Genomic DNA, 26729 nt, shown 5'->3' with positions numbered 1-26729 from the left:
AAATAAATGTAAAAAGAAAAATTAACCAGGGCTGGAGAGATGGCTCAGCGGTTAAGAGCACTGACTGCTCTTCCAGAGGTCCTGGGTTTTCCCAGCCACCACATGGTGGCTCACAACCATCTGTAATGAGATCTGACGCCCTCTTTGGGTGTGTCTGAAGACAAGCTACAGTGTACTCAGATAAATAAAATAAATTTAAAAAATTCTTTTAAAAAATTGACCCACAGTCAAAAACTCTGACCCAGAATTGCTCCGGTCTAAAAGAACTGCAGAGACAAAAATGGAGAGGAGCCTGAGGAAAAGGAGGTCTGGCAACAGGCCCAACTTGGGATCCAGCTCAAGGGGAGGTCCCAAGGCCTGGCACTAATACTGAGGCTATGGAGTGCTCACAAAAAGGGACCTACCATGACTGCCCTCTGAAAGACCCAACAAGCAGCTGAAAGAGTCAGATGCAGATATGTGCACCTAACCAATGAACAGAAGCTGCTGACCCCTCTGGTTGAATTAGGGAAAAACTGGAGGAAGCTGAGGAGGACCAGCAGTCTCAATTAACCTGGACTCCCTGAGATCTCTCAGACACTGGATCACCAACCAGGCAGCATACACCAGCTGAGATGAGGCACCCAACACATATACAGCAGAGGACTCTTGGGTCTGGCCTCAGTCAGAGAAGATGCACCTAACCCTCAAGAGACTTGAGGCACCAGGGAGTGGGGAGGTCTGGTAGGGTGGGGGTTGGAGGTGGGAGTGGGTGGTGGGAGGGTAGGGGCATAGGGGGTAGAGACCATCCTCTTGGAGATGGGGGTAAGGAGGTATGGGATGTGGAGCAGTCAGAGTCTGGACTGTAAAAAAATGATTAAAAGGTAACGGCCGCGTGGTAACCCAGGCGCATGGCGTGCGGTAGTTCCTACTCTCCACGCAGGTTGTGGCTGCACACACTCGTCAAAATGAAGATTGAGGAGGTGAAGAGCACCACGAAGACGCAACGCATTGCCTCCCACAGCCACGTGAAGGGGCTGGGGCTGGATGAGAGCGGCCTGGCCAAGCAGGCGGCTTCGGGGCTCATAGGCCAGGAGAACGCGAGAGAGGCATGTGGCGTCATAGTCGAATTAATCAAAAGCAAGAAAATGGCTGGAAGAGCTGTCTTGTTGGCAGGGCCTCCTGAAACTGGCAAGACAGCCTTGGCCCTGGCTATTGCTCAGGAACTGGGCAGTAAAGTCCCTTTCTGCCCGATGGTGGGTAGTGAAGTATACTCAACTGAGATCAAGAAGACAGAGGTGCTGATGGAGAACTTCCGAAGGGCTATTGGGCTGCGGATAAAGGAGACTAAGGAGGTTTATGAAGGGGAGGTGACAGAGCTCACTCCCTGTGAGACAGAGAACCCCATGGGTGGGTATGGCAAAACTATCAGTCATGTAATCATAGGGCTCAAGACTGCCAAAGGAACCAAACAGCTGAAGCTGGACCCCAGTATTTTTGAAAGTTTGCAGAAAGAACGAGTAGAGGCTGGAGATGTGATTTACATTGAAGCAAACAGTGGAGCTGTGAAGAGGCAAGGCAGGTGTGACACCTATGCCACAGAGTTTGACCTTGAGGCTGAAAAGTACGTCCCTTTGCCAAACGGAGATGTGCACAAGAAGAAGGAAATCATACAGGATGTGACCTTGCAATACTTGGACGTGGCCAATGTGCGGCCTCAGGGTGGGCAAGATATTCTGTCTATGATGGGCCAGTTGATGAAGCCAAAAAAGACAGAGATCACAGATAAACTTCGAGGGGAGATCAACAAGGTGGTGAACAAATACATTGACCAGGGCGTTGCAGAGCTGGTCCCTGGAGTGCTCTTTGTTGACGAGGTCCACATGCTGGATATCGAGTGCTTTACCTACCTGCACTGAGCCCTGGAGTCCTCCATCACCCCCATTGTCATCTTTGCATCCAACGGAGCCAACTGTGTCATCAGGGGCACCGAGAACATCACTTCTCCACACGGCATCCCGTTAGACCTGCTGGACCGGGTGATAATCATCAGGACCATGCTGTATACGCCACAGGAGATGAAGCAGATCATTAAGATCCGAGCCCAGGGGGTTGGGGATTTAGCTCAGTGGTAGAGCGCTTACCTAGGAAGCACAAGGCCCTGGGTTCGGTCCCCAGCTCCGAAAAAAAAAAAAGAACCAAAAAAAAAAAAAAAAAAAAAAAAAAAAAAAAAAAGATCCGAGCCCAGATGGAAGGCATCAACATCAGTGAGGAGGCCCTGAATCACCTCGGGGAGATTGGCACCAAGACCATGCTGAGGTTTTCAGTGCAGCTGCTGACCCCTGCCAACCTGCTGGCAAAGATCAACAGGAAGGACAGCATTGAGAAGGAGCACGTGGAGGAGATCAGCGAGCTCTTCTATGATGCCAAGTCCTCCGCCAAGATTCTGGCCGACCAGCAGGACAAGTACATGAAGTAATGTAGGGTTTGGAGGTGCACCCAGAGGACAGACCCCACGCATGCCTTGAGCATGCTTTGCAGTGTTACAGTTTGTTTGTAAATTATCAAACCTCCAAGGTTGTTTGGAAGGAACCCTTTCCCACCTAGCTTGTTTTTCTAATAAAACTGAATCTTATTTTGAAAAAAATGATTAAAGAATAAAGAAAAAAGAATATTAAAAAAATTAAAGACTAGTAGGGTGTCCAAATCACAGAAATGATCAAACACTTACCCTATCCTGGATTAAACAATCATTGTCTTCACCTTCTTGACAAGAATTAAAATACCCAATCACAGGGGCTGCAAAGTGCTCTTTTGGAGGACCCAGGTTCAATTCCCAGTAAGTACCCTCATGGTGGCTCACAACTATCCAATCACAACTAGGCAATCTACCTCTTCCTTCTGGCCTTCACCAGACCTGCATATTGTGTATAGACATACATATAGGCAAAACATCCATATACATAAAGTCTATTTTTAAAAGTTAAATAGGGCCTGGAAAGATGGCTCCAAAGGTAAGAGCACTGCCTGCTTTTCTACAGGAGTTGGGCTAAACTCACAGCACTCACATGATGGCTCACAGCTATCTATAACTAACTCCAAGTCCAGGGAACCTCACATTCTCTGCTGGCCTCTGCAGGTAGGAGGCATTCACATGTGCACAGACTTACAGGCAGGCAAGACACCTATAAATGTAAAATAATAAAATGTAAACACCCAATCATAGAATTATCCCCATTTCCTGACATCTGGTCCTCGGATTCTACACAGGGCCAAATCCTTGCATTGTTTCTGTCCAAAACTTTGTTGGTGCAATGTGGGCATGTTTACCCATGGTTTTGTGCTCTCCATTCTCATTGTCATGAGTCGGAGAACTTGTTTGTTTGATTGTAGCTATTGCTCTATGGCTATGTAAGAGAACATCTTTGAGGGGCTACAGTGTAGGTCAGTAGTATAATGTTTGCATAGTAGTGTAGTAGCATCAATAGACCCTAGATTCATTACTGGAGGTGGAGAGAGAGAGAGAGAGAGAGAGAGAGAGAGAGAGAGAGAGAGAGAGACAGAGAGACAGACAGAGAGAGACAGAGAGAGACAGAGAAACAGAGACAAGAGTCACAGAGAGACAGAGACAGACAGAGAGACAGAGACACAGACACAGAGAACTACTGAACATTTGAGGAATCCAGATGAAGGATAATCACAAATTCTTTACACTGGTTTTACAGCTTCTGCTGGTTAGTTTTAAATGTCAACTTGCCACAACTTAGAATCACCTAGAAAGAGAATTGCCATGAGGAAAAATCTAGATCTAGGTTGGTCTATGGGCTGCTTGGATTCCCGCCTTGACTTCCTCTCAATAATGGACTGCAGCCTGAAACTGTAAATCTGAGAAACTTCTTCCCTCTCATAGAACCAGAAAAAAAACTAGGGCACAAATCTTCTGTATGAGGAGGGGTTTTTTCCTAAGTAAAGTTATTCCATCTATAAAAGTTGGTATACAACTTTTATCCCAGCACTGAGGAGGCATAAACAATCAGATCTCTGTGTTAAGACCAGCCCACTCTACATAGCGAGCTCCAGCACTACATAATAAAACACTGCCTAAAAAAAAGAGGAAGGGGGGAAGGCAGGAAGAAAGCCAAAATAAGCCAGGCAAAGTTGTTGAACACCTTTAATCCCACCACTTGAGAAGCAGAGACAGGTGAATCTCAGGGTTCAAGGCCAGTCTGGTCTACAGAGTGAGTTCCAGGACTGCTAAGGCTACACAGAGAAACCCTGCCTCTAAAAACAAAATGAAACAAAAGGTCAAAATAAAAAAAATCAAATTGGTTCTCCCTTAAAAACATATAACAGGGACTGGAGAGATGACTCAATGGTTAAGAGCACTGACTGCTCTTCCAATGGTCCTGAGTTCAAATCCCAGCAATCACATGGTGGCTCTTATAATGAGATCTGATGCCCCTTCTGGTGTGTCTGAAGACAGTTACAGTGTACTGATATATAACAAATAAATAAATCTTTTAAATAACATAAAACAGTAACCACTTTAACCACCTCTATGTTACAGAAAATAAAGGTGACAAACACCACCCCCAGACCTGTAAGACTGTCTAGTAAGTCCTTTTGGCAGCAGATCCAGAGAGTTGAGATGGAATCCCCAAAAGGATGACAGAAATCTAGGAGAGAAATAGTGGGGCCTGAATGAATTAAAGCAGTGGCAAAACCATCAGAAGGCCATTAAAGGGAGACTTCTCATTTTTTTTCCCCTGGGGATAACATTAAATGACAGGTAAGACCTGCTGGCTTGGAACTCCTCATACAAACCAGGCTGTCCTTGAATTTTCAGTGATCTGCTTCCACCTCTGGAGTACTGGGATTATATGCAAGCAGTGCTATCCCCACCTCTCTCCCCTGCATTGATTTTTAAGGGGAAAAAGATGTACGGTTGGAGAAATTGCTCAGCAGTTAAGAATACTTGCTAATCTTGCAGAGTATATGTGTTCTGTTCCCAGCACACACATTTTTGGCTCACAATCATCTGCAACTCCAGTTCCAGGGGATCCAGCACCATCTTCTCTGGCTTTCACAGCACCAGGCTGTTGTAGGGATATTTGATCACATTGTGAACCCCAAGATTGTGAACTGGAAAAACTTGTTATGGTGTGTCTCAGACTTAGCACACACCTTTTATCCAAGAGCTTTCTGCTTATTGTAAACACCCTTAGTACACACCCTAATCCCAATCAATGAAGGTAAAGTTGGTTTGTAGAGTGGAGCAACATGTTTGCAAATGATGTCTAATTAAGGGGCAGTCAGTGATGAATCAGAGAAAGATTTGACAAAATGAGATCTTCCCAACTCTCACAAGAAGAAAGAGGGAAGGTTCTTCAGGGGCAGTGTAGAGAGAGTAGGGGGCAATTTTACTGGGAAAGTTTTACAAAGACAGGGTGAAGACAGAACAAGCCAGAAAATGAGAAGGAGCCAGAAGGTTAGAACAGATTGGCAAAGTTAATATGAAACCAAGCAGAGCAATTCAGGAGAGGCCAAGAGAGAAGCCACATTGAATCAATTAGCATGGAAAGGAGTTTTAAGCCAGAACAGCTGAGTTGAACCAGCAGCCAGAGATCAGAAAGAGCTAGAAAGGATGAGCTTATTCAATCTCCAAGACTGAAAACATTTTAGGCCCAGATAATATTGTATGGAGGCTAGAAGTTGCCAGGTCTAGGCAGTTAGCAGACTGAGGCAGTAAACCTCAGAGATGACAATTACATCAGGTGAATAAAAGTTATATTTACACCAGGTATGCATTCATACAGTGCACATACAAGCAAATCACTCACACACATTAAAATGAATAAATTTTTTAAAGAAAAAGAAAAAAATGGGGCAGAGGGATCCTCATTAAGGCTAGTCTTATCTACATAACTAGTTTAAAGCCATTGCATGCTACCTGAGACTGTCTCAAAAGAATAAAGAGAGGGGGTAGGGCTGAGTTTTGATTTGGGTTGATGCACATCTATAATTCCAGATGATGAAAGAAGTACTGTAAATTCAAGGCCAGCACGGACTGCATAATGAAACTGGCAAGAAATAAGGCGCTAGAGGAATGAGTCAGTGGTAGAGCACCTGGAGGTGATTGGCTCTGAGTTTCACCTAGCACTATGGGAAAGAGAATGCCTCAAGTACCTTTGAGATGTCCAGACACACCAGGTGAGCACTGTACTTCTGAGTGTAGCTATGCTTGGCATATGTTGTTTAGGATAGCTTATTCCATGTGATTTTTAAACCAAATCAAATAGAGGCATTTTTTCCCCTTCCAAAAGTATTTTGCAAGCGTTGGCCTGCTGCCACCAAGGTCTTCCCAGCTAGGGAGAGGAAGGCTTTGTTTAACCGCTTTGTTCTTTCTTTTTTAACCTATTTGTGTTTAACCAGATCCCTGTCCCAATCCCTTAGACATTTTAACAACTTCTTTCTGTTTGTTGAACTAAGGGATTAACTTTAGATAGCTGTCCAAACTCCAAAGCTTACATTTGCTTTACTCCTGCAGCTTCTCTTGTCTGCCCCGGGTGGATTTAGCTGGGTACTTCCAGTTGCCAGTTATGGGAAAAGAAGGGACAGCATGGGCACCAGAAGGAAGTGAACCCTTAGGGTCGCTGGTCTCTGCCAGTCCCCGGCCTGCAGGCTGCGGCTATCAATCTGCCTAGCCTCTGTGTCCCTGGGGAGTTTTTTTTCCCTTCCCAAGGTTCTCTGCGTGGCCTTTGAGTCGCCTGCGCTGTTACTAGCTAGCCCTATGAATAACCGGGACAGCACAGCCTTGGTAGAGAAGACAAAGAAGCTAGGTTACCGGGCGACTGGGAAGCTAGATTCGTTCACTCCGTCTCTTAATCCAGTGCTGAAACTGCTCTGTGAGTAGCCTGAGAGCCCCGTGGCAGGAGTTAGGCGGTGGCGGTTAGCTTCCCAGAATTCTGCCACTGCTGTCACTGTCCCCTGCCCCGGGAGGCCACAGCAGAGGCTGCAGCAGTGCTACCAGCTTGCGTGAAGAATCCTCTTTGGCACAGGTAGTTCACGTGCAGCGCGGACCCCTGATTATTAGTCCTCTATTACCACCTTCCCCACCCCCCACCCCTGCTCAAGCCACCAGTTTGCAGCCAGAATTCCTGGAAGAATGGGTTCTTTGGCAGCACTGCCCCCAGCCCTTCACACACATTGCTTGCAGAACAGACAAACTGTAGGGTTATTGCAAAAGTCAAATGTCTGATCTTGGGGCTTATCTAAGATTGATAACATGAAAGCCCTTTGGAGCCTGGGCCAATTTTTAACAGCCAATGAAAATGGTAAATGCTACAGCGCTGGTAGTTAATACTTTGAAACAGTTCTGAGCTGTGTTCCCAAAAACATGCAGTTTATTCAAGGAAACATTAAACCACAACTTGTTTTCCTCCCCCTCCTCCTTGGCTTCATTTGCCACCCATGCGTGAGACTGCTTAGTTCAAAGCAGTAAGCCGCCTTGGGAGAAGCGTGAAGGTTCTGGCAATTTCCATTAGCCTACTGGAGTAGGCTTGCAGAGCAACGCTTCCTATCCCTTCAAGGGAGAATTCCTGACTGATCTTTTTTTCCTGATAGTTTTTTTCTTTTCTTTTCTTTTCTTTTCTTTTCTTTTCTTTTCTTTTCTTTTCTTTTCTTTTCTCTTCTCTTCTCTTCTCTTCTCTTCTCTTCTCTCCTCTTCTTCCTTCTCCCAGTTCACTGGTCTTTGGCCTAAAGTCCAAGCATAGAATGTTCTTTGCCTGTGGGATTCAAGGCTCCCTGCCAAACTGGCCTCATGCAAGGAAGCAAGATACAGCTAAGGGGGCTGAGTTCATCCACTGCAGTGGAGCTGGAAGTGGAGCTCTGTAGACGAATACATTCAAGGTCTTAGTTCTATCCCAGCACTACCAGTTTAAAAAAATACGTATACATCCCAGGGAAATTGCCCTTCACACCTGCCATTGTCCGAATTGAAAATTAACATAGGTTGGGATTGGGGGCAGAGACAGGACTAGATCTTAATTCCAGGGCCTAGCACAGGTTAGGAAACTGTTCAACCTCAGCCATATACCAAGCCTCTGGCTGTTAACTTAATTCAGTCTATTATCACTGATGAACACATTTCTAAAACTGGCTGCCTCCCCCCACCCCCAAGGAGATCAATGAATAAGGGAGAGGTGGCAGCATAAAAGGGTAACCTGCAGACACCCAGAGGGGCCACCAATGAGGAAGCTCCCCGCCCCTTGGAGGTCAGGGTGCTGGCATAAAAAGCACTCTCTGACTAGCAGGCTTGCCAGGAGTCATTACAACCCAGGTGTGGATGCTGGAGTGTTTCCTTTGTCTTCTATTTTAAAGATATCTTGAAAAAAAACTGTCACTGGTAAGTTGACTGAAGATGTCTCATGTCATGTCTTTTTTTTTTTCATGGCATGTCTTATCAGCTCTTTCTTCCCCCTACAAACCACCTCCTGTCTTGCTGCACTCCTTGTTCCAATTGTAGGTTGGGGAAATACACCCACCTGTCTATTCTGATCCAATAAATACTGGCATACCTCAGGAAGGATTCAGTTTGTTCCCAGATTGCTGTGGTAAAATTAATCTTATAATTAAACAAAAAACATTTTGTCTTCTCAGTGCATATAAAAGTTAGAATTTACAGTGTACAGAAATGCTACTGCGTATACCTTAACTTAAAAAAAATACTTTATCGCTCAAAGTTCTAAATACTACCTAAGATGTTGGAAACGTGGTGTGCACCATTCAATGCAGGGTTGCTGTTAACCTGTGATTTGTGAAAACTATACTTGCATAGTGCTACACCTCAAGGTGTGCCTGCCATCTGTACTAAATTTGTTCCATGTAATTGCCTTACATTTGTTCTCTGTTTCTCTCAGTCCTTTTCCTGCGACCATGTCTTCCATCAAGATTGAATGTGTTTTAAGGGAGAACTACAGGTGTGGGGAGTCCCCTGTGTGGGAGGAGGCATCAAAGTGTCTGCTGTTTGTAGACATCCCTTCAAAGACTGTCTGCCGATGGGATTCGATCAGCAATCGAGTGCAGCGAGTTGGTGTAGGTCAGTATGAAAGCTGAGCTCCTTTCCTTGCAGGGAGCCATCTTTTCCCAGTGCAGGGGGTAATGTCACCCTGTTTGTCATTGCCCTGGATCCTTTTCATTAAAGCCTGACTGAAAACACTTTGAAACCCTTTCAGTAGTCATGTTGGCTATGTCTGTGATTCCATGTTTGATTCACTTGAACCCACAGAACCCACACTGGAAATGCTGGATCTTCGATGCTTTTCTCATCCTCTTGTATGGGTCACAGTGTTCTTAGCTTTCTTTGTTTTGGTTTGTGATGCTAGGCCTCAGGCAAGCTCATGCTCATTGTGCCACATTATTGTTTTGATGCTTAGGTATCATAATGTCTCTTTCCTGATCGACTTCAGAAAATAGCATCCAGAGCCTAAGACTCCATTAGTGGCATAGCAAAAGCCATCTACCCTGGTTAAACCAAAAGCACCATTTAAAAAAACAAAAACAAAACCCAACAACAGATGTAAGATGCATCTATCACTCACTTCTTTGTGAAAGAGTTCTTAGGCTTCAAAAGCATCAACCAGGACTGTGTTCACTGCACAACCGTAGGATTCCTGACAGGACTCCCAAGAGAGCTTTTGTGGTTTAAGATAAGTTTCTAGGGCTTTTTTATGACTCAAAGCAATAGGCTGGGTGTGATTATCAGTAGACAAACAAGTTTCTGGTTTTATTATTGGATTCATGGGAAGAGATTCCAGGATTTTCCCAAAATTACAAGAACTTCTGGTTTCTGGTATATTCCCATGAATCCAACTGAGACCTTAAAAGCTTGTTTTCCCCTGGTGTTGGAGATTGAATCCAGAGGCTTGTACATACCATGAACTCCATTCCCAGACTAAACGTAGCTTTTACAAAAACGATTTTGTCTGTGTGTGGGGTACTGGTGCCATGGCACATATATTGAGGTCAGAAGACAACTAGCAGGAGTTCACTCTTTCCACCATGTGTGGAAGTCAGAGGACAACTTTTAGGAGTCTTTCTTTCTACTCTGAGTTTTGGGGTTTAACTCAGGCTGGTGATGTTTCTTTATAAGGCAAGTGCTCGCTATATAGCTACTAAGGTTGATGTGGAACTCACAGATTCTTGCTTCCACTTCTCAAATGCTACTAGAAGCAGCATCTAATTTACCTATCAATGTGTTTATAGCTACAAGGAAAATGTTTATGCCTCTGCCTTCCTTGGTTCCTCATTCCCAGCATTCACAACATTCCTAACCCTAATCTGCAAAGTTTCCCAGTCATAAAAAGGGTTTCTGTGTTAGCACAAGTTCAGGAGGCTAAGCTATCAGGAGATATCTCAGGCCACAGTTAGGATCCTTGTTAAAAAGGTCCTTTATAGAGTCTTGCATATTCCCAGGGTTCCCAAAAGCTTGCTTCAACTTCTGAACAGAGCTTTGTGCTAAGAGTATTTAGCATTAATGAGGTGCTTAAAAAATGTTTCTAAACAAATTTAGATAAATGTATTTCCTATGACTACTTTCCATGGTAATCTCCTTCCACTTTAAAAGAATTTTTTTAAATACATGAAAGAGTATTAAAACCAGATAAACTAAACTTTTAAAAATATAGTAATATAATAAAGACATATAAAGATTATTTTTCATTGCAGTCCAGTTGCATTATTTTGACCATGCATACTTTCAAAACATATTTGAGAAATGAGAAACAATTTATAATTAACTATATTAAAAATAAGGGCCTTTTGAAAATGATATTAATTAGATAAGGCAGTGTACACCTATACTACTAGCACTCAGAAGGTGGAGGCAGAAGGCAAGAGAACCCTCGGCTACATGGTCAGACCCCTTCTTGGTACCACTAAAAATTACTGGATCCTTTCCTAAGAGATGTTACAAGACACAATGACTCTATGTTGCCGGGCCACCAGAGCTTACCTGTTAACTTTGCCTCTGCAGATGCCCCAGTCAGTTCAGTGGCACTTCGACAGTCAGGAGGCTATGTTGCCACCATTGGAACCAAGTTCTGTGCTTTGAACTGGGAAGATCAATCAGTATTTATCCTAGCCATGGTGGATGAAGATAAGAAAAACAATCGATTCAATGATGGGAAGGTGGATCCTGCTGGGAGATACTTTGCTGGTATGATTTCTTTCTTAGTTTTGCCTCTATTTGCTATCTTTGAATCAATCTCTCTCTCTCTCTCTCTCTCTCTCTCTCTCTCTCTCTCTCTCTCTCTTTCTCTCTCTCTCTCTCTCTGTGTGTGTGTGTGTGTGTGTGTGTGTGTGTTTCCTAAGAAAAATGGCTTTTTTTCTGAAATAGGATTTTACTATGTAAACTTGGCTAGTGTGGAACTTACTCTATAGATCTGGCTGGCCTTGAACTCATCTTGAAGTCCACCATGGCTGGTAAAAATAGTATATTCTTAGGTGAACACTAAGCAACTCACAGAAGTTTAGCATTGATCCAATAAGTTTATATGGGTTGGAGAGATGGCTCGGTGGTTAAGAGCACCGACTGCTCTTCCAGAGGTCCTGAGTTCAATTCCCAACAACCACATGGTAGTTCATGACCATCTGTAATGAGATCTGAGGCCCTCTTTTGGTGTATCTGAAGACAGCGACAGTGTACTCATATATATGATAAATAAATAAATTTTTAAAAAAGTAAAAAAAAATAAGTTTATATTCCTGTTGTATCAACTGACCAAATTATATCCTTTCTGGAAGTTTCTTCTCCAGTGAGGAATCCATTCTGGAATGACATACTACACTTGTCTTTTCATCCTCTTAATACAGAAGATTTCCTTGACCTTCCACCTCTCTTTTATGATGTTGCAATTTTTTGAAGAATATGGTCCCACCTACTCTCTTTAGTAGTAGGACATTCTTCATTTTGTAGATGTGTGACGTTTCCTTGTGATTAGCTTGATGTCAGACATTCCTGGCTGGAATACTGTGGAGGTGATGTCCTATCCTTCCCAGGGCATTCAGTTTGGAGGTACATACTCTCCCTCCATCTTTCATTGGTGATGCTGAGGTCCTATTGCATTCCTCCACTGCATAGTAACTGCTGTTCTGTTTTGTTGCTTTAAGAAAAAGTTTCACTATGAGACCCAGGATGCCCTTAAATTTGCTATGTAGTCAAGGCTTACATCAAACTTGCAATCCCCCTGCCTCCCAGCTCCCAAATGCTAAGCTTATAGACACACATCAATCACCACATCTTACTATATATAATTTTAAAAGAGTTTTAGCTACTTTAAAATTTCACACTTATTTCTCATTTACTTCCCATTACAGCTACCCTGGAAATTAGCCAAAGTTGGCTCACTATCTCCATTTTTACCTTCCTACATTGACTTCTCATGTTGTTGGCTAATGCCACTCTTCCTGTGGTGACTCACTAGCACCACGAAAGGAAGGTAAGATCTGAGATTGGTCCCAATCTTTTTGGACTATGTAAAACCATAAATATCACCCAGTGTAGGTTGAAAGAATAAAGATGGGAACCCATTGAGAGTTCCTTTTCCAATATTTTTTGACAGATAGAGTTATAAAGCTGATCCTGAGGCCACACACCTTTTACCTAAGCACTTGAGAAACTGAGACAGGAATGTTGCAAGTTCAGGGCCAGCCTGAGCAATAAAGGAGCAAGAAAGAGGAAGGATAGCCCTTTTTATGTCCTTCCATCTCTTCCTGAGGTAGCTAGCCAACCATCTTGAAAAACTGCTAAGTGACCCATCCTCCCCAGGAGGACCTACCCTGTCTTCTTTCCACTCAAGTTTGCTTCTCCTATTTGTAATCTATTTTCCTCTTTCAAATGAAGTATGAAATAGTTTTCTGGTTTCCTCATTCTAATCAGAGTCTGCTCTAGCTTCTGAGATCATAAAACATCCAAGTCTATCTCCATGAATACTGAAAAGAATAATAACTTCAGTGAATGGAGCACTCGAGAAGGAGGCATAGTCTGCTGTTGTTGGGCAAACATTCTGTAAGCATTAGTAACACTCAGCTTTCAGTTGTCTATGCCTTTGCCAACATCCTATCTATTTCTGTCTTCCAGTGAGAGAAGGATATTGATTGTTCCCAATGTAATTCAATATTTTTCGACCTTTTTTCATTTATGACAAATTTTGCTTTGTGTATTATAGAGCTCTACTAGTAAACATACACATTTACAATTACTATGTATTGTTACTGACTTGGCCACTTTGAATCTGTAAGTCCCCTCTTTGTCATATATAACGTTCCATTTGTCATTCATTGTTTTCGAGCATCTTTATTTGTTTTTCAGCAATTTGATCACAGTGTGTTAAGTGTGGGTTTCTTTCTGTTTGTTGTGTTTTAGATTTCCTCAGCTTCTTAAATATACTGAAAAATTTTATACTTTTCTCCAATCTGAGGATTTTGAGCCACATAATTTTGGAAAAACTTTGTCCCTGCACTCTTTTTCTCTAGAAATGCAATGAGGTGTTAGCTCTATTTGCTGTCCCATGGGTATAGGCTCTGTTCCAATTTATTCCAAAGGGTTTTCCTTCTGTTTTTAACTTTGCCTAATTTCTATTGATCTAACACTGGCTACTCTAGTGCTTTGTTCTTGCCAAAGTTTTGTGGCTAGCCCAGTGCACTCTCTATTATTGTTTGGTTATTCTTCTCATCTTTTCCAAGGTTGGTAGTGTTTTCTATATGGAGTTTCATTTCATGACTGTAACTTTTTTCTAAAATTTGCATTAGTACTTACCAAAACCTTCCAACATCTGTGCCATACAAATTTCAGAATCTGTTGATTTCCTACACTGATAGAATCCTCCATGGTTCTCCGTGCTGCTGAGTTTATTAGTCATCATTCCATCACCCATCACGATAATGAGATAAATGAGACAATTAACTTATGATGGGAAAAAAGGTTGTTCTTATATGTTTTTAAAGGTTCCAGTCCATGAGCAAATAATCCTATTGCTTTGGGCCTCTGGTAAGGCACAACACATTGTGTTAAGAATATGTGGTAGACCCAAACTCATGGGACACAATGGAAGCTGTGCTAAGAGGAAAATTCATAGCTCTGAGTGCTTGCAGAAAGAAACAGGAGAGAGCATCCACTAACAGCTTGACAGCACACCTAAAAGCTCTAGAACAAAAGGAAGCAAATGCACCCAGAAGGAGTAGAAGGCAGGAAATAATCAAACTCAGAGCTTAAATCAACCAAGTAGAAACGAAAAAAAAATATACAAAGAATCAACAAAACCAGGAGCTAGTTCTTTGAGAGAATCAACAAGATAGATAAACCCTTAGCCAGACTAACGAGAGGGCACAGAGAGTGTGTCCAAATTAACAAAAGCAGAAATGAAAAGGGAGACATAACTACAGAATCAGAGGAAATTTAAAAAATCATCAGATCCTACTACAAAAGCCTATGTTCAACAAATCTGGAAAATATGCATGAAATGGACAATTTTCTAGACAAATACCAGGTACCGAAGTCAAATCAGGATCAGATAAGCCATCTAAACAATCCCATAACTCTTAAAGAAATAGAAGCAGTCATTAAAGGTCTCCCAACCAAAAAGAGCCCAGGACCAGAAGGGTTCAGTGCAGAAATCTATCAGACCTTCATAGAAGACCTAATACTATCCAAAAATATGCCACAAAATTGAAAGAGATGGAGCCCTACCAATTCCTTCTAGAAGCCACAATTACTCTTATACCTAAACCACACAAAGACCCAACAAAGAAAGAGAACTTCAGACCAATTTCCCTTAAAAATATTGACACAAAAATATTCAATTAACTTCTCACAAACCGAATCCAAGAGCACATCAAAACAATCATTCACCATGAACAAGTAGGTTTCATCCGAGGGATGCAGGCATCGTTCAATATATGGAAATCGATCAATGTAATTCACTATGTAAACAAACTGAAAGAACAAAACCACATGATCTTCTCATTAGATACTGAAAAAGCATTTGACAAAATTCAACATCCCTTCATGTCTTAGAACAATCAGGAATTCAAGGCCCATACCTAAACATAGTAAAAGCCATATACAGCAAACCAGTTGCTAACATTAAACTAAATGGAGAGAAACTTGAAGCAATCCCACTAAAATCAGGGACTAGACAAGGCTGCCCACTCTCTCCCTACTTATTTAATATAGTTCTTGAAGTTCTAGCCAGAGCAATCAGACAACAAAAGGAGATCAAAGGGATACAGATTGGAAAAGAAGAAGTCAAAATATCACTATTTGCAGATGATATGATAGTATATTTAAGTGATCCCAAAAGTTCCACCAGAGAACTACTAAAGCTGATAAACAACTTCAGCAAAGTGGCTGGGTATAAAATTAACTCAAATAAATCAGTTGCCTTCCTCTACACAAAAGAGAAACAAGCCGAGAAAGAAATTAGGGAAATGACACCTTTCACAATAGTCCCAAATAATTTAAAAAAAAAAAAAACTCAGAGTGACTCTAACCAAGCAAGTGAAAGATCTGTATGACAAGAACTTCAAGTTTCTGAAGAAAGGAATTGAAGAAGACCTCAGAAGATGGAAAGATCTCCCGTGCTTCTGGATTGGCAGGATTAATATAGTAAAAATGGCCATTTTGGGGGTTGGGGATTTAGCTCAGTGGTAGAGCACTTGCCTAGCAAGCACAAGGCCCTGGGTTCGGTCCTCAGCTCCGGAAAAAAAAAATGGCCATTTTGCCAAAAGCAACCTAGAGATTCAGTGCAATCCCCATCAAAATTCCAACTCAATTCTTCATAGAGTTAGAGCAATTTGCAAATTCATCTGGAATAATAAAAAACCCAGGATAGTGAAAACTATCCTCAAAAATAAAAGAACTTCTGGGGTAATCACCATCCCTGACCTCAAGCTGTACTACAAAGCAATAGAGATTTAAAAAAAAACTGTACAGTATTGGTAGAGAGGCAGGCAAGTAGATCAATGGAATAGAATTGAAGACCCAGAAATGAACCCACACACCTATGGTCACTCGATCTTTAACAAAAAAGCCAAAACACCCAGTGGAAAAAAGATAGCATTTTCAACAAATGGTAGTCAGCATGTAGTAGAATACAAATCAATCCATTCTTATGGTCCTGTACAAAGCTCAAGTCCAAATGGATCAAGGACCTCCACGTAAAACCAGATACACTCAAACTATTAGAAGAAAAAGTGGGGAAGAGCCTCGAACACATGGGCACTGGGGAACATTTCCTGAACAGAACACCACTGGCTTATGCTCTAAGATCAAGAATCGACAAATGGGACCTCATAAAACTGCAAAGCTTCTGTAAGGTAAGGGACACTGTGGTTAGGACAAAATGACAACCTACAGATTGGGAGAATATCTTTACCAATCTTACATCCGATAGAGGCCTTATATCCAAAATATACAAAGAACTCAAGACATTAGACTCCAGAAAATCAAATAACCCTACTCAAAATGGGGTACAGAGCTAAAGAAAGAATTTTCAACCGAGGAATAGCGAATGGCTGAGAAGCACCTAAAGAAATGTTCAACATCTTTAGTCATCAGGGAAACGCAAATCAAAGCAATCCTGAGATTTCACCTCACACCAGTGAGAATGACTAAGATCAAAAACTCGGGTAACAGCAAATGCTGGTGAGGATGTGGAGAAAGAGGAACACTCCTCCATTATTTGTGGGATTGCAGACTGGTAAAACCATTCTGGAAATCAGTGTGGAGGTTCCTCAGAAAAGTGGACATAGTATTACCTGAGGACCCAGCTATACCACTCCTGGGCATATACCAAAAAGATGCCCCAACATATACCAAAGACACATGCTCCACTATGTTCATAGCAGCCTTATTTATAATAGCCAGAAGCTGGAAAGAACCCAGATGCCCTCAACAGAGGAATGGATACAGAAAATGTGGTACATCTACACAATGGAATATTACTCAGCTATCAAAAACAACGACTTTATGAAATTTGTAGGCAAATGGTTGGAACTAGAAAATATCATCCTGAGTAAGGTAACTCAATCACAAAAAAAAATGGTATGTACTCAATGATAAGTGGATATTAGCCCCAAAGCTCAGATTACCCAAGAATCCTCATGAAGCTCAAGAAGAAGGACGACTAAAGTGTGGATGCTTCAGTCCTTCTTAGAAGAGGGAATAAAATATTCATAGGAGATATGGAGACCAAGTTTGGAGCAGAAACTAAAGGAATGGACATTCAGAGCCTGCCCCACCTCTGGATCCAGCCTATATACATATAGCCACCAAACCCAGACACTATTGCTGATACTAAGAAGTGTGTGCTGACAGGAGCCTGATATAGCTGTCTCCTGAGAGGCTCTGCCAGAACATGTCAAATACAGAGGCGGATGCTCACAGTTATTGAACTGAGAACAGGGTCCCTGTTGGAGGAGTTACAGAAAGGATTGAAGGAGTTGAAGAGGCTTGCAACCCCATAAGATCACCAATACCAACCAACCAGAATTCCCAGGGACTAAACCACCACCCAAAGAGTACACATGGACAGACCCATGGCTCCAGCTGCATATGTAGCAGAGGATGGCCTTGTTGAGCATCAGTGGGAGGGAAAACCCTTGGTCCTGCTAAGGCTTGATCCCCCAGTGTCAGGGAATATCAGGGCGGGGAGGCGGGAAGAGGTGGGGGTAACACCCTCATAGAAAAAGGGGCAAGCAGATGAGATAGGGGGTTTATTGATGGGAAACCAGGAAAGGAGATAACATTTGAAATGTAAATGAATAAAAAATATCCAATAAAAAAAGGAAAAAAAGAATGTATGGTAGAAACAGTATCAACTAATCAGACCCCTCAGAACTCCCAGAGACTAAGCCACCCACCAAAGAGCATATGTAGGGTGGTCCAAGACCCTTGGAACATATGTAACAGAGGACTGCCTTGTCTGGCCTCAGTTGGAGAGGGTGCACCTAATCTTGTAGTGACTTGATGCCTCAGGGTAGGGGATGCAGTGGGGGTCGAGGGGAATACCCTCTCAGAGGCAAAGAGGAGGGGGAATGAGATGAAGAACTGTGAGAGAGGAAACCAAGAGGGGAGTAACATCTGGAATGTAAATAAATAAAATTACTTACTAAATAAATAAATTATTTAATTATAATGAACTATATTTTATTAATTACACTAATTGATGAAGTTAGTTATAATAATAATTATTAAATAACTTAAATAAAGTAGAAGTAAATATAAAAATAAATGTAAGGAAAGAACAACAACAAAAGAATGTGCAATAGAGCAAACTGCACACCTTACAACCCAGCAAGCAAAGGATAACAGCACTGGCCAGTGTTCCACAATCCCTTTAAAGATCATTCCTCCAATGACCTGAAAACTTCAAACAGGCTCTTACCCCTAAAGAGTCACAACATCCCAGGGTACCAAGCCTTTAACACATGGACTTTTTACAATATTGAAAATCAAATTATAATACCAAATAATCCTAAATATGAATATTATGTTATGAGACCCTGAACATTGTTTAAATAATTTAGAACATGTTATAGTTATTTCAGGAAGCAGCATACATGTTTGGAGTAAGGCCAGTCATTCTAACCTGCCTTGTATTAGGTACAAGGAGGATCTGTCCCATATATATGCCTGTTAGCTAATTTGACAGGAAAGTTCTACCCATTAGCTCCATTCCCAAAATCTGATTACAATTTGATATATTTGATACAGGCTGAGGGTAAGCCTAGGAGTTCATAAGTGTCTTTTAAGGGGTTACATTTTTACATATAGAAGGCTGTCCTCAATCTCCTGATCTTTCTCCTTCAGCCTTCAGAGTGCTAGGAGTACAGATGGCCACCACACTTGGCTTATATTGTGCATTTTATTCAGGCTTTATACTTGTGCTTAGTTGGAAAATGAGGTTAGTACATGTTTCCTCCTTATTTGAAACCATATCTCTAAATTGCTAAAGTGTGTGTGTGTGTGTGTGTGTGTGTGTGTATGCTTGAGATGGGGTTGTTAATGTAGCCTAACTGGCCCTCAAAGTCACCGAGCTATTTCAAATTCACCACCCTGTCTCACAATCTGAAATATTGGTATCATAAATATGTGTCACCACACCAAGCCTTTGGGCAGATTTTCATTTGCATTAATAAGAATGACAGTTGCCATCTTTAAAAGACATCAAAGAGACTGCTTAAATTTGAGATTGTATAAAATTCCCTTGACTTAAATACTGAAAATGATCCTTCATAAGGAAGGATGGGGCTGCATGCATGGTGAGAATCTTCAGGGACTAAGCTTATGGATTTTTTTGTTTCCCGAAGGTACCATGGCTGAGGAAACGGCCCCAGCTGTTCTGGAGCGGCACCAAGGGTCCTTGTACTCCCTTTTTCCTGATCACAGTGTGAAGAAATACTTTGACCAAGTGGATATCTCCAATGGTTTGGATTGGTCCCTGGACCATAAAATCTTCTACTACATTGACAGCCTGTCCTACACTGTGGATGCCTTTGACTATGACCTGCCAACAGGACAGATTTGTATGAACATCTTTATTATTTTTCATAATAATATTTTTCTTATTTTTGTATCTCCTTAAGCCATGTGACAATGTCATTATTTGTAGAGTAGAGGACTTCCTGATATAATGATGATGGCACAGACTTCACTAAGCTGCCAGTGAAACTGTGGTCCTCAATACATCTCCAGTGTCTTATTTGAGACTAGGGCTGTATCTGCACTAGACAGTGCAGATAGGCCTTGACTTTTCCTCTCCATCACTAAAAAGGGCCTCCCTAGAGAATGAATCCTGCCTTATCAGACAGTGCCAAAAGGCACAAAATATGCAACAGAATGTGATAAAAGAGGGAAGACTGAAACTTTTGGTTCCTGAGTCTTATTTGATCTTTAGTTAACTAGAGGCAAGTATTCAGGGGCAAATGAACAACCTTTGAAATGGAAAAATAACAGAAAAGTGCTTCCAGGTTGGTTCAGTTCCATCAATGTTCTGTAAAATGAGCCATCACTGGAAACTTCGAGGAAAGAAATTATTTAGAAGAATTTAGAAAGGAGACCTTGAAACTGTTTGATGAAAAGTGTCAGACAGGAAGAGCAAAACCAATCATAAAAATGACTTGAAAAAAATCACAGGATTTTATGTAGATTTAATCAAGGGCAAACAATTCCAGTCCAGATGCTTTGCTTTGAACTATGTAGTGCTCCTTTTTATGACTATTCTTACCCAATTTCCTTACACATGGCTTTAACATTTTTCCATTATACTTCAATCTGATTGCTGGAATGCCCTGAATTTTGTAGCTGGCTGCTCCTCTGCACTGTTTCCTGAGGAGCTGAGGATCAAACAATTTCTTTTCTTTTTTTTTTTTTTTTTTGGTTCTTTTTTTCAGAGCTGGGGACCGAACCCAGGGCCTTGCTCTTCCTAGGCAAGTGCTCTACCACTGAGCTAAATCCCCAACCAAACAATTTCTTTATATGTTCACTGAGATGCAATTCCAGCACTCCCTCCCTTTGGATGGTCATTGTTTGGATACTATGAATCATCTTCAAACACCCTGTGGATTTTAGAATGCCCTTCCTTTAAGAAGCAAGCTCTTTCAATACTTTTTCTTGATTTTTGTAGAAAGTAAGACAAAGAATATGTCTCCCAAGGTTTTTTGCATGCATTGTTCATATAGTACCATTTAGCTGCCTTATAGATGTTAGACTTGGTCAAAGTATGAGTTTGGGGAACTAAGTGATCTAATCCCAGACTGACAAATGTCTGAGATGGGTTTGCCAAGCCTTACTTGAGGTTGGCTTCAGAGAACTATCTATAGACTCTATGGTGGCTGATCCTTCAAGACTAATCCTAACACTGAAGCAGGAGGATTACTTTAAGAGTCTGAAGACAGGGGTTGGGGATTTAGCTCAGTGGTAGAGTGCTTGCCTAGCAAGTGCAAGGCCCTGGGTTCGGTTCTCAGCTCCGAAAAAAAGAAAAGAGTCTGAAGACAGCTTGGGCTACACAATGAATACTACAACCTTGGATGTAGTATCAGCTTTATTTGGCTTAGTAGTAGAGGAGTTGTCTAGCATACATAAGGTTCTGAATTCTATCCTCAGAACTGCAAAAAAGAAAGAAAGAAAGAAAGAAAGAAAGAAAGAAAGAAAGAAAGAAAGAAAGAAAGAAAGAAAGAAAGAAAGGAAGGAAGGAAGGAAGGAAGGAAGGAAGAAGAAAGAAGAAAGAAGAAAGAAGAAAAGGGAAAAGAAAGCATTTATATCTTTATAAAGACAAAAGGGAGTGAATCTATCCCAAATCATGTATTTAAAATCCTTTGCTAAGTGATCAGTATTTATAACCAGCTTGAGAACACACTGTTTGTCAGCATTGTGCGACCCACTGTTTGGTCATGTTTTGGTTTTGTTTTTCAACCATAGCCAACCGCAGAACTGTTTACAAGATGGAAAAAGATGAACAAATCCCAGATGGAATGTGCATTGATGTTGAGGGGAAGCTTTGGGTGGCCTGTTACAATGGAGGAAGAGTAATTCGCCTAGATCCTGAGACAGGTATGCTGGTAGCAAAATAGAATGTCGCACCCACTCCAGAAAAGACCAGTGCTAGACACCATTACTAATACTGTTAGAGCCATATTAATGGTCTTAACTGAATGATTTTGGAAATAAAAGCAAAAGCTACAACTCCAAATTTATAGTCAAAACGTCTTTTCCTGTGGAAACTCAATTCTCAGAAAAGGTACATTAAAAGTTAAATACATGGATAGGAGCCAGATAATATGGTAGCTTATAAACCTAAGTGTAAGGAAGGTAAAACTAAAGGGTGGTGAGTTTCGGGCAACCTGGGCGACATAGTGAATACTAAGCCATGTTGGGTTCAGCCTATATTGACTCCCTTCAAGGAACCTCCGCAGTCTCTTAGACCATCCCTGTCATCCATGAATGGTCCAGATGCATAGTATATGTTGGAAATTTCTAGAACTAAATATTTAATAATGTATTTGGTGACCTAGGGAAAAGACTGCAAACTGTGAAGTTGCCTGTTGATAAAACAACTTCATGCTGCTTTGGAGGGAAGGATTACTCTGAAATGTACGTGACATGTGCCAGGGATGGGATGAGCGCCGAAGGTCTTTTGAGGCAGCCTGATGCTGGTAACATTTTCAAGGTGAGATGGTCTTTTTTCCTGTGTGTGTGGAAGGGGTGCATTATGGCGGGTATTCTGTTAAAAATAATTGATTGGTGCTTTTGCAAACATCCCAAACCTATTTCCATTTATCATGATAAGCTAGTCACACTAGACTTAATTTTCAGTTTTTTCAAATATACATTATATAAAGTTCAAGATGGTGTGTCTTACCTATTTCCGGTATTTTAAAATATTTTCATGTTTCAATATTATTTGTAACATCATCTGATTGTATTGATGTCGTAAAGAGATGTGTAGGTTTTTAACAATTTTTGTGATAGAACAAACACTGATTTAAAAAAAACATACACATTACAAGTTTGAAAACACGTGTGGAAATACTGGCTTTGGTGATGGACCTCTGTAATCTCAGCCCTTGACAATCTGAAGCATAAAGATGGTGAGCTCAAAGCTATCTTGAGACATATAACACAGTACTTTCTTTCAAAAAAGAGTATAGGGCTGGAGAGATGGCTCAGTGGTTAAGAGCACTGACTGCTCTTCCAGAGGTCCTGAGTTCAATTCCCAGCAACCACATGGTGGCTCACAACCATCTGTAACGGGATCCAATGCCCTCTTCTGGTTTATCTGAAGACAGTAATAACAGTGTACTCATACCAATAAAATGAATAAATAAATCCTTTTTGAAAAATAGCAATACCTTTCTTGGCAGATGAGAAAATGATCTAAATAAGTTGTTCTCTATTAATGTGCATCCTTGCTCATTGGACCAGAATGTATGTGAATGACTGCTTGAACCATTCTGCTCCAATAAGCAAGCATGCACACTGATTTACTTAGTTATTTTATAATTTATCAGTTTCACTCCTTTTTTTTCAACAGATAACAGGTCTTGGGGTCAAAGGAATTGCTCCATATTCCTATGCAGGGTAAACTGCAGCTCTTCCTTGCTGTCAGAAGAAAAAGCTTTGAAGACAACTGGAGAATTAAGGGAGAGAAATCAATGAACTTTCAATCTTGTTTTTTTAATGAGGCAGTGATATTATAGCATGGTTAAACTGCTTTAATTTACACTTTTGATTGGGTGCTGGGGAATAAACCTAAAGCATGGCATATTAATGAAGAACATATGGTAACCATGAACTCCATCTCTGGATTCCTTTATTTACAATTTTTTAAAGGTTGAATATTCGCACCAGAGAATGACAAGTGGTTTTGACAACATACTCTAGGCCTTCTATTAAAAACAATCTGTAGAAAAGGAGCTCAACTATCAATCATCCTGATCAATTGCTCTGGGGCTTGAAATGAGACAATTTCCATTCTTTTTTTTGCATTCCATACTTGCTGTACATAAGGCTTCCAAAAAATCAACGCATAGAAACTTAGTTGTAATTTATAATGATTGTGTGACTTTTCATGTGTTATTTTACAAACTAAAATATTACCAGATGTTATTCAAACACTGGAGCACAAACTGTGGTTTTAACTGCCACCTAGTGGCTATACAAATAAATGCATCACATTACAAAGAATTTTCTTTCCATCCTTTTACTTTTACACTTAGTCTCTCTCCCTGCCTCCCTCTTTCCCTCCCTCTCCCCCTCTCTCCCTCTTCCTTCTTTCTTTGTGTGTGGTGTGTGTGTGTGTGTGTGTGTGTGTGTGTGTGTGTGTGTGTGTGTGTGTGTGTGTGTGTGTGTGTGTAAATCAATCAGAGAACAACTTATGGAACTCATGGGTTGAAGGAATTGAATTCAAGTGGCACCTTTATTGGCTAAGCCATTTTACTTGCTGCTGCTGCTACTTTCTCTTCCTCCTTCTCTTCCTTCACTTCTTTTTTTGAGATAAAGTTTCTCTCATGTAGCTCAGGTTGATTTTGAGCCTTGTAGGCGAGGCTGGCCTTGAACTCCTAAGTCTCCTGCCTCCATTTCCCAGGTGCTAAGATTACAAATGTGTGCCACCATGTCTATCTTAGAAAGAATTTTTAAAGCAATATTGTTGGCACTACAATTAGTCTGATCATATTTAAAGTATACTAAGTTGTCATATATATATATATACATATATATATACATATGTGTATCATATATACTCGTATCAACTACATAGACAAAATGAGTCTCTGCACTAACCACAAAAGTTTACTGTGCCCAACTGTTATCCTTTCCTTCTGCCCTTCAGCATGCTTGCACCCCATCCCCAGAATATCACTGATCTGCTTTTTGTCCCTTTCAATTTCAAGTGACCTTAAAATTGGGTAATGCCAAGGCTAAAGTGGTGAAGGGCTTGTCCCCATGCATAAGTCTCTAGGTTCAGTCCTCAGTACACACACACACACACACACACACACACACACACACACACACACACACATGCAAAACTGGGGACAGTGATTTCTCCAAATTTATTGTTTTAAGTTTTGTTGTTCCTTTTTATTTTGAAATAAAATGTCACTCTGTTGTCCAAGCCTTGAGTGCTTCCAACTTCAGAATAGTTTGAGTTATGTTAGTTTGGCCTTTAATAATTTACAATTTTACTCATATTTGAATTCTGAAAACTGAACTTAGACTCATATTAAACATATGGTTTAGAACTGAAATGTGCATCAGCCCCTTTATAAATTCTCAAATTAAATTTTTTTCAAATTAAAATTTCTAATTAAAAATGAATCTTGAATTGAATAAAACATAACTCTAATATTAATTGGAATTCCTTTAAAAGTTGTAGAATTTGAGAGAATCAGCTCCTGTATTAGTGACTTTTTGTTGCTATGACAAGATATCTTAAAAGCTCAAAGTTGGTAAGTACAGTTGGTTCATCAAGGAGGGGAAGGCATGGCTGGAGGAGAGGCTCAAATGGAGAAGCAGGCACATGGGGCATATTGTATCTGCTGTCCGGAACCCAAGAGATGAAGAATTCTGATGCTTTACTCAGTTTCTCCTTTGTGTTCAGTCTAGGACCCAGACTGTGGAATGGTTCCACCTGCACTCATGGTGGGTTGTTCCCCTTCAGTGAAAAACACCCCTCATACAGACTCCCAGAGGCCTCTGTCCTAGGTTAGTCTACGTTCTGTCAAGTTGACAATAGAGACTAAACATCCCATTCTCTTTACTCTTTTCAGTCTTTCAACACATGAGCATGGCAATTATTCAATGCCTTTCACTAGTGTTTCATAGCTTTAAGCACATAGATCTTGCATATTATCTGGAAAAGTTTATATGTAATTATTGTTGCTTTTTTTAAAAAAAATATTTAACAAAGTTAACAAGTGAAACAATTTGAACCCAGAGTTGCTTTAAGATAGAGCTTAGTATTTTGCCAAAACTGCCCTAAATTATCATAGCTCAAGGGTTCCTCCTGTTTCAGTATCCTAAGTAGCTAGGCCTATATCTTTATTTTTGTTTGATTCTAAATGTTTGTAAATTCATAGATTTTTTTCTTTGTCAAATATATTATATTTTTTACATTTATTTTATGAGTTTATTTCCTGCATGTATCTCTATAAACCACTTAAATGCCTGGTGCCTGCAGAGGCCAGAAGAGAATGTCACACTCCCTGGAGTTCAAGTTACCAATGGTTGTGAATGACATGTGGGTACTAGGGATTGTATCCAAGTCCTCTGGAAGAGCCTCCAGTTCTCTTAACCTTGAGCCATCTCTCCAACCCTTTTTAAAATTTATATATTTTTATTTGTTGACTGTGTGTGTGAGAGTGCACACATGCACATGCCACAGAGCACTTGTGGAAACCAGATGACAAGTTTTAGAAGTTTGTTCTGTTCTTCCACCATGTGGGTCCCAGGGATCAAATTCGGGTTGTTAGGCTCACTGGCAAGCATAGCTGAGCCATCTCACCAGCCCTACAGTATATTGTTTAATTTCCAAATGCTCAGAGAGTTTACTGTTACAGCCTTTGATATTGGTTTCAGGTTTAATTTTATCATGGACAGAGAACACACTTTCTACAATTTCAATTTGAAATTCATTGAAGTTGGATTTACAAGCCAGGTTATAGACAATCTCACTGATCCATATGCATTTTTTTTTCCGGAGCTGGGGACCGAACCCAGGGCCTTGCGCTTGCTAGGCAAGCGCTCTACCACTGAGCTAAATCCCCAACCCCCCATATGCATTTTTTGAGAAAAATGTTTGCTCTGTTTGGGGTAGAATATTCTATAAGTATACATTAGATTTGAGAGGTTCTTCTGTGTTTCTCTGTCCCTGTCTGTCTCTATCTCTGTCACTCTCCCTCCCCATGTGTGTGTGTGTGTGTGTGTGTGTGTGTGTGTGTGTGTGTATGTGTGTGTGGGTGTGTGGGTGTGGGTGTTTACACATGCATGCAAAAGCACATACATGTACATGTGGAAGCCTGAGATCAAAATATCAACAGCCTTCCTTGGTCTTTCTCCACATATTCTTTGAGACAGGGTCTCTCACTAAACCTAGAGCTCATCAATTCACTAGGCTAGCTGGCCAATGAACTCTGAGGATCTGCCTGACTCTGCACCCCCAGCATTGAAGTTAATAAGGTATTGCCACACT

General features: G+C 41.0%; 1 protein-coding gene and 1 pseudogene across 2 annotated transcripts; both read left to right on the top strand.

Annotated features, from left to right (window-relative positions):
- The first annotated feature begins 869 nt into the window (after positions 1 to 869).
- Ruvbl1-ps1 (RuvB-like AAA ATPase 1, pseudogene 1) lies at positions 870 to 2511 on the top strand (annotated as a pseudogene).
- Positions 2512 to 6146: 3635 nt separating this feature from the next.
- Rgn (regucalcin) lies at positions 6147 to 23722 on the top strand. Of its 2 annotated transcripts, none has more exons than XM_063279817.1 (7): positions 6147 to 6189; positions 8898 to 9076; positions 11012 to 11194; positions 19348 to 19563; positions 21458 to 21589; positions 22051 to 22205; positions 23070 to 23722. In XM_063279817.1, exons 1-7 carry the CDS (start codon positions 6173 to 6175, stop codon positions 23118 to 23120), a joined length of 933 nt encoding a protein of 310 aa, XP_063135887.1. In that variant the 5' UTR covers positions 6147 to 6172; the 3' UTR covers positions 23121 to 23722. The 2 variants fall into 2 exon arrangements, with proteins under 2 accessions (XP_063135887.1, NP_113734.1); NM_031546.2 differs by lacking the exon at positions 6147 to 6189 and adding an exon at positions 8302 to 8383.
- The last annotated feature ends 3007 nt before the right edge of the window (positions 23723 to 26729 follow it).

This window comes from Rattus norvegicus, chromosome X (genome assembly GCF_036323735.1).
Source record: "Rattus norvegicus strain BN/NHsdMcwi chromosome X, GRCr8, whole genome shotgun sequence".
Classification (NCBI taxonomy): domain Eukaryota; kingdom Metazoa; phylum Chordata; class Mammalia; order Rodentia; family Muridae; genus Rattus; species Rattus norvegicus.
The sequence above is the reverse complement of the archived record's forward strand: the minus strand, read 5'-3'. Positions and strand labels throughout refer to the sequence as shown.